The sequence below is a fragment of the Leucoraja erinacea genome, unplaced genomic scaffold (genome assembly GCF_028641065.1).
Source record: "Leucoraja erinacea ecotype New England unplaced genomic scaffold, Leri_hhj_1 Leri_528S, whole genome shotgun sequence".
NCBI classification, from domain to species: domain Eukaryota; kingdom Metazoa; phylum Chordata; class Chondrichthyes; order Rajiformes; family Rajidae; genus Leucoraja; species Leucoraja erinaceus.
The window spans coordinates 59,952-68,421 of record NW_026576430.1 but is presented as its reverse complement, the minus strand read 5'-3'; the positions used below and the strand labels follow the sequence as shown (position 1 = coordinate 68,421).

Genomic DNA, 8,470 nt, shown 5'->3' with positions numbered 1-8,470 from the left:
CACACAGTACTCTTGCTTATGGAAAGACTGTTAATTAGTCTGATAGCAGAGGGGAAGCAGCTATTCCTGAGTCTGGTGGTAGGTGCTTCATAGAACACAGTACAGCACAAGAACAGGCCCTTCAGCCCACAATGTCTGTGCCAAACATGATGCCAAGACCAGCTCCTATCCACCTACGCATGCTCCATATCCCTCCATTCCCTCAGCATCCATTTGCCTGACCAAAAGCTTTTGTATCTTCTGTCTGACCGGAGTGTGGAGAATAAGGAAAGTGGAGGAAGTGGAATTCATTGCCACAGATGGCGGTGGAGGCCAAGTCAATGGATATCTTCAAGGCAGAGATAGATAGATTCTTGATCAGTACAGGTGTCAGTGGTTATGAGAAGGTAGGAGAATGGGGTTAGGAGGGAGAAATAGATCAGCCATGTGTAGGAAGGAACTGCAGATGCTGGTTTAACCCGAAGGTAGACACATAAAGCTGGAGTAACTCAGCGGGCCAGGCAGCATCTCTGGAGAGAAGGAATGAGTGACATTTCGAGTCGAGACTGGTGGAGAGAGTCTGAAGAATGGTCTCGACCTGTAAAATCGCCCATTCCTTCTCTCCAGAGATGCTGCCTGCCCCGCTGAGTTAAGCCCCTGTCACACTTAGGAAACCTGAACGGAAACCTCTGGAGACGCCAGCATTTTGTGTCCATCTTCGATAGATCAGCCACGATTGAATGGTGGAGTTGACTTTATGGGCCGAATGGCCTAATTCAGCTCCTATCAGATGAGCATGAGAGTTTATTAAGGAACGACTAGGGTGGGAAAGGTATTGGAGTTATCTATATAATTAAAAGTCTCATCTAGACCACTTCCTGTTTGCAATGCATATAGATTAAAAAAAAACGCTACCACTTACGGCTGTGATTTTTGGCCATGTTACTCAGAGTCCCCCTCCGCTGCGCAGGTCAAGAGGATTTTTCCCATTGATCTAAAATAAAAGACTTATTAATGTTTTATTCTCTCTCCTGTCAATCATGCCATGAAGGCCACGCCCCTTCCGGTGGGAGGGACAATAAAACCCGGAAGTGTGGGCATGGCTCAGTCTCTGCAAAATGGGGGAGTGAGAGGTCACGACTCTCTGTCTGAGCTGTGAACCAAGTGAACACTGAATGATAACTGAACATTGTGTGGTATTTATGTGATTTTTATAAGGTTTTTATATGGTTTGCATATGGTTTTGTGGTATTTTATGGTGGTTTTATGGTGGTTTCACCCTGCTCGAAATGGTATGAGACTGCAATTGAATTTGGTGGCCTTGCAGCCTGCTTGAAATGGTCAGATTCAGATTCAATCTTTATTGTTATTGTGCAGTGTACAGTACAGAGACAACAAAACACAGTTAGCATCTCACCCAGAAGAGCGAACATAGAATAATGAGCAGTAAAATATATATATGTACAAACAGTAGTAGTAGTGCAATATTTCAGGGGAAGGAGTGTCCGGGGGGGAGGGAGGGGGAGTGACTGGCAATCACCAAGGTGCAGAGTTAAGTAGTATAACAGCCACAGGGAAGAAGCTGTCCGTGAACCTGCTGGTCCGGCAATGGAGAGACCTGCATTTGCATTTGGTAGCCTTGCACCCTGCTTGAAATTGTATGAGACTGCATTTGAATTGTTGGCCTTGCACCCTGCTTGAAATGTTATGAGACTGCATTTGAATTTGGTGGCCTGGGCACCCTGCTTGATATGGTATTTCAAGGAATAGCCATGAGTCAACTGCAAGCCCACCAGCCATGAGTGAGTGAGCTGCCAGTACACCAAGCTTCAGTGACTGAGCTACCAGCCTAAATATCCATTCGGCCCACAATGTCCATACTAGCCCTCTCTGGAAACCAGTCTCTTCAGCCCACAACACTCATGCTAGGGCGCCAGAAACATCCCCCCCCCCCCCCCCCCCCCCCCCCCCTCACCCCCACTGGCCACCAATATTGGAATTGCTGGAGATGTGGAATATTGTATTGGGAGGCCAGCCATCCTGCGTGAACATTGGTCCCAACGGGTCCCACTTGGTCCAGTTGGAACTATAATTACGGTGCTGCTGTGTTGCAGGTTAACACAGTTTTGTTTGTTATGATCATCTGGATCTTGAGGAATAGCATGACTGCCCTGAACGCCGATGTTTCAACCATCAAGGATTCCAGGTACGTATGAAACCTCACAAGAAACAGGGGGAGGCAGAGGTCAACCATCGTAGGGTTGCTGGGTCCGCTCAGCTACAGTGAGGATATTGATCGCTAGCCAACAATAACTGAGGAGATACTCAGCGGGTCAGGCATCATCTCTGGAGAGAAGGAATAGGTGACGTTTCAAGTCGAGACCCTTCTTCAGACCCAGATTCAGGGGAAAGGGAAACGAGAGATATAGAGGGTGATGTAGAGATATATAAAAAATATATATAGAACGTATATAGATCACTTCGCCCAACACCTCCACTCAGTTCGCAATAACAAACCTGATCTCCCAGTGGCTGAGCACCTCAACTCCCCCTCCCATTCCGAATCCAATCTTTCTGTCCTGGGCCTCCTCCATGGCCAGAGTGAGTCCCACCGCAAATTGGACGAGCAGCACCTCATATTTTGCTTGGGCAGTTGACACCCCAGCGATATGACCATTGACTTCTCCAATTTCAGGTAGTCCTTGCTTTCTCCCTCCTTCCCCTCCCCTCCCCTTCCCAGCTCTCCCACAGCCCACTGTCTCCGCCTCATCTTTTTCCCGCCCCCTCCCCCACATCAGTCTGATGAAGGGTCTTGACCTGAAATGTCGCCTATTCCTTCGCTCCATAGATGCTGCCTCACCCGCTGTGTTTCTCCAGCACTTTTGTCTACCTTTGATTTTTCCAGCATCTTCAGTTCTTTCTTAAAAATAAATAGTACGAATGAATGATATGCAAAAAAGTAATGATGATAAAGGAAACAGGCCATTGTTTCCTTCTCTCCAGTGATGCTGCCTGATCCATTGAGTTACTCCAGCATGTTGCGTCTATCTTTGGTTTAAACCAGCATCTGCAGTTCCTTTCCTCATGTTCCCAGTTCAGTTTAGTTTATTGTCATTGCGTGCTATCCAGTCAGCGGAAAGACAAGACGTGATTACAATCGAGCCATTTACAGTGTATAGATACATGATAAGGGAATAAAGTTTAATGCAAGGTAAAGCCACAAAAGTCCAATCAAGGATAGTCTGAGAGTCACCAGTGAGGTTAGACACAAAATGCTGGAGTAACTCAGAGGGATCGGCAGCATCTCTGGGGGGAAGGAAGGGGTGATGTTTCGGGTAGAGAGCCTTCTTCATATTTGGTGTATGTGACCACTTCTTCAGACTGAGAGTCGGGGAGATGGATACGAGAGAGAGGGGAAGGAATATAGGGGGACGGGGGGATTTTGGGCATGGTTCACTGTTGGGTTGAGGTCCTCACCCTGTCTTTGTACATCACCAGGATACGGACCTTCAAGACCATGGCCCAATTCGTTGTGTTGGGCTGCTCATGGGTCATTGGACTTTTCCAGCTGAACAAGGACACCATAGTGTTGTCGTACATATTCACCATTGTAAACGGCTCCCAGGGAGTGTTCATCTTCCTGGTCCACTGCCTGCTGAACCAGCAGGTAATCTGCTCTCACCCTCACGCTATTCTGCTCTGACCGTAACACTCACAGCATTCGCTACATTGTTCACTACATTCTACAGCTTTAGTTTAGTTTGCTTTAGAGATACAGTGCAAAAACAGGCCCTTTGGCCCATCCAGTCCATGCTGACCAATGGTCAACACCAGCACACTATCCTTGCATTACATGGATAGGACACAGAGAGTGGTGAGTCTGTGGAATTCTCTGCCGCAGAGGGCGGTGGAGGCAGGTTATCTAGATGCTTTCAACAGAGAGCTTTATAGGGCTCTTAAAGATAGTGGAGTCGGGGGATATGGGGAGAAGGCAGGAACGGGATACTGATTGTGGTGATCAGCCATGATCACATTGAATTGTGGTGCTGGCTCGAAGGGCTGAAAGGCCTACTCCTGCACCTATTGTCTATTGTGTATTGACAGGGATATGGGCCAAATGCGGGCAGGTGGGACTAGTGTAGCTGGGACATGTTGGCCGGTGTGGGCAAGTTGGGTCGAAGGGCCTATTTCCACACTATGTTACTCTATGACTGTGATTCTATCCTAAACATTAGGGACAATTTCCATTTTTTACCGAAGCCAATTAATCTACAAACCTGTACGTCTTTGGAGTGTGGGAGGAAACAGGAGCATCAGGAGAAAACCCACACGGTCATGGGGAGAATGTACAAACTCCGTACAGACAGCATCCGTAGTCAGGATTGAACCCGGGTCTCCGGCGCTGTGAGGCAGCAAATCTACTGCGGAGCCACCGTGCCGTCCTTCAACAGAATTCATCAGTTCATGAGAACAGAATTAGACCATTCGGCCCAGCAAGTCCACTCTACCATTCAATCATGGCTGATCAATCTCCCCTCTTGACCCCATAGTCTTGCCCTCTCACCATAACCTTTGACGCCCGTACTAATCAAGAATCTGTCATTCTCTGCTTTAAAACCAACCAATGTCTGGGCCTCCACAGCTGCATGTGTCAATGAATTCCACAGATTCACCACCCTCTGGCTAAAGAAATTCCTCCTCATCTCCTTCCTAAAAAAACGTCAATTTTATTCTGAATCAATAGTTTGGAAGTATAGAGTGGCGATGTAGGTAGGATGACACAAGGACTCAGTGCATCAAGCAGCATCTCTGGAGAACGTGGATGGGTGATCTTTATGGCCCTGTCCCACGGTACGAGTTCATTCCAAGAGCTCTCCCGAGTTTAAAAAAAATCAAACACGGAGAATGAACACAGCGGGTACATCAGACATACAGTGACAGTTACGAATGAGTCAGAAAACACTAAACATTAATAATAATAAAACATTAATGATAAAACACCATTGATGAAGCATGTGAACCAACAAAATACCACCCTCGTATATCACCCTAGCGGCTCGTAACGCTAACGGCAGGTACTCGGGAAGACTCGCTAACGGCAGGTAAGCACGGGAAGACTCGTGAAGATTTTTCAACATGATGAAAAATGTCCACGAGAGCCCCGAGTACCGACGAGCGGCCATTACCGTATATCTCCGCGTTCGAATCAGGGCAAACTCAGGAGAGCTCTTGGAATGAACTCGTACCGTGGGACAGCGCCATTAGGATCGGGACCATTCTTCAAACTGATTGTAGAGGGGGAAAGGGGAGAAAACTGGGTGGGAGGCTGGACATGTACAATAATCTACCACATGTTAGGCAGCACAGTCGCTACAGTAGACGTGCAGCCTCATAGCACAAGAGACACGGGTTTGATTCTGACCTCGGGTGCTGTCTGTGTAGAGTTTGCACCTTATCCCTGTGACCGCATGGGTTTTCCTCCGGCTGCTCCGGTTTCCTCCCACATTTCAAAGAAGTGCGGGTTTGTAGGTTAATTAGCCCTCTGTAAATTGCCCCTAGTGTGTAGGGAGTGGATGTGAAATTGGGATAACATAGTGGGCTGTGAATGGGTGATCGATGGACGGCATGGACTCAATGGGCCGAAGGGCCTGGTTCCCCTCTGTATCTAAACTAAACATAGAACTAGCGTGGTAGACACAAAGTGCTGGAATAACTCAATGGGTCAGGCAGCATCTCTGGAGAAATAGGATGGTGTTTCAGGACCCTTGAAGCGTCACCCATCCTTATTCTCCACGGATGCTGCCTGACCCACTGAGTTTCTCCAGCACTTTGTGTCTATCTTCGGTGCATACCAGGTATGTGTGGGTGTCAGAGGTCATGGGGAGAAGGCAGGAGAATGAGGTTGAGAGGGAAAGATAGATCAGCCACGATTGAATGGCAGAGTAGACTTGATGGGCCGAATGGCCCAATTCTGCTCCTAGCACCTATGAGCATGAACTTATTAACATATACCGGCATCTGCAGTTCCTTTCTATACATAGAACTAGTGTGGACAGGTGATCGCTGGTCGGCATGGACTCAGTGGGCTGAAGGGCCTGTTTCCACGCTGTATCTCTAAACTTTACTTTGCTCTAAACATTATTCCTTTATCATGTATCTATACACTGTAAATGGATCGGTTGTAATTGTGTATTGTCTTTCCGCTGACTGGATAGCACGCAACAAAATCTTTCCACTGTACCCCGGTACACGTGACAATAAACTAAACTGAACTGACCTAAAACATTAAGTGAGCAGCACGGTGGCGCAGTGGTAGAGTTGCTGCCTTACAGCGAATGCAGCGTCGGACACCAGAGTTCATCCTTCAATCTCCTCGTCCATATCATTAATATTCAAGAGACCTGAGTTTGATCCCGATTACGTGTGCTGTCTGTACGGAGTTTGTCCGTTCTCCCCGTGACCTGCGAGTGTTTTTTTCGAGATCTTCAGTTTCCTCCCACATTCCAAAGACGTACAGGTTTGTAGGTTAATTGGCTTGGTGTATGTATAAATTGTCCCTAGTGTGTGTAGGAGGGTGTTAGTGTGTGTGGATTGCTGGTCGACACGGACTGGGTGAGCTGAGGGGCCTGTTTCCGCGCTGTATCTCTAAACTAAAAAACTAAAGAACATTAATAATCTACGGTTCGCTTTCACGTGGTCAGTGTACGGTCTCGTGGCGATGTTTTTGTGCTGATTTGTTTATTTACGCTACCTTCTGTGGGCAGGTGAGGAGAGAATACAGCAACTGGTTCAACCGTATGTGCCGGAAGAAAAAGACAGAGGCGGCAGACACCTCCTGCCCCATCGCCATCTCCCAGGTGATGGTGAGTGCCGATGACCAAGCACGCATGGTGCATTGCCGCAGCGAACCCCAGCCAGCTGCTGTGGCATGCGCTGCACTGGTGCCCCCTCTCCAATGCTCAAACACACCCCTCCATTCCTTCCTCCCCTTCCTGCACAGTGGCGCAGCGATAGAGTTGCTGCCTCACAGCGCCAAAGACCCGGGTTCCATCCTGACTACGGGTGCTGTCTGTACAGTTTGCATGTTCTCCCTGTGAACACGTGGGTTTTCCCCGGGTGCTCCGGTTTCCTCCCACATCCTAAAGACATGCAGGTTCATATGTTAATTGCCTTTGGTAAAAGATTGTAAATTGACCCTAGTGTGTGGGATAGTGTTTGTGTACGGGGATCGCTGGTCGGCATGGACTCGGTGGGCCGAAGGGCCTGTTTCCGCGCTGTATCTCTAAACTAAACACCCTCGTAAATCTTCTCTGTGCTCAGATTATTATGATGCTTGGACATGGCAGGTAAAGTCTGTTATTTGGCTTTATTCGACACAAAATGCTGGAGTAACTCAGCGGGACAGGCAGCATCTCTGGAGAGAAGGAATGGGCGACATTTCGGGTCGAGACCCTTCTTCAGACTGATGTCAGGGGAGTGGGCAGGACAAAGATAGAATGTAGGTGGAGACAGTAAGACTGGTGGGAGAACTGGGAAGGGGAAGGGGATGGAGAGAGAAAGTAAGGGCTATCTGAAGTTAGAGAAATCAATGTTTAAACCAGCATCTGCAGTTCTTTCTTACACATATTTGGTTTTATTCTCAGGTTTCGAAGACTGTGGATAGTCAGGCAACTCAGCCAGACATTGCGTGGGAGAATATGGGCTCTGAATGATGAGCCAGTCAGCGTCTTCAGCTCCAGACTCCTCCAGCAGTGAATCATCATTTTGTACCAACCATCCATGAATCCCACGGAGTTCAAACAAACCTGCAGATGCTGCAAGTCTGAAATAAACACCCGAAATACTCAACAGGTCAGGCAGCATCTGGAGAAAGAGGAAAGGTTAGCGTTTTAGGTTGAAGACTCTTCATAGAGTCATACAGCATGGAAACAGGCCCTTCGGCCCAACTCATCCATACTGACCAAGATGCCCTATCTAAGATCGTCCCAATTGCCCAATTATCTTTCTCAATCTAAATCGTTCCTATTAGGCTGTGGGCCGAGGAGATTTTTCCTTCAGGTTCGTGACCAAACTCACGGAACTACATACATTTTTTACATATTGTGTAAAAATATATAAATCATACCTGAAACAAAACCTGCACATTTTGTTTAAATATGACTAAAAACAATTTTCCGAGTAGTAATTGTCCAATCAATGCACGTTTGACATTGAGGTCGGACGCTTTGTTTTATGGTCGCTAGGCAGCGAGGACCCTGGGATCATGGCTGCCTCCTCATTACATCAGTAGCAATAACAAGGTTTCCAAGGATAAAGGTCATGCTCACCTTGCTGATCAATTTGTTTTTTAATTGATTTATCTTTATAAAGTCATGATGTGAACTGTTAAATAAAAATGATAAGTAACAAATGTACAGCTAGGGTCAGGGTCAGGGTCAGAGTTAGGGTCAGGGTTAGGGTCAGGATTAGGGTCAGGGTCGGTCGGTCTGGC

The 8,470-nt window shown here is 47.4% G+C and overlaps 1 protein-coding gene across 1 annotated transcript; it reads left to right on the top strand.

Moving 5' to 3' along the window:
• Positions 1-3,427: 3,427 nt before the first annotated feature.
• LOC129694043 (adhesion G protein-coupled receptor E4-like) lies at positions 3,428-6,953 on the top strand (the record flags this gene model as incomplete). The annotated part of the gene is made up of 2 exons (XM_055630770.1): positions 3,428-3,646; positions 6,744-6,953. Coding segments are annotated over exons 1-2 (429 nt in total), but the record flags the coding sequence as incomplete, so codon positions are not given.
• Between the last annotated feature and the right edge of the window lie 1,517 nt (positions 6,954-8,470).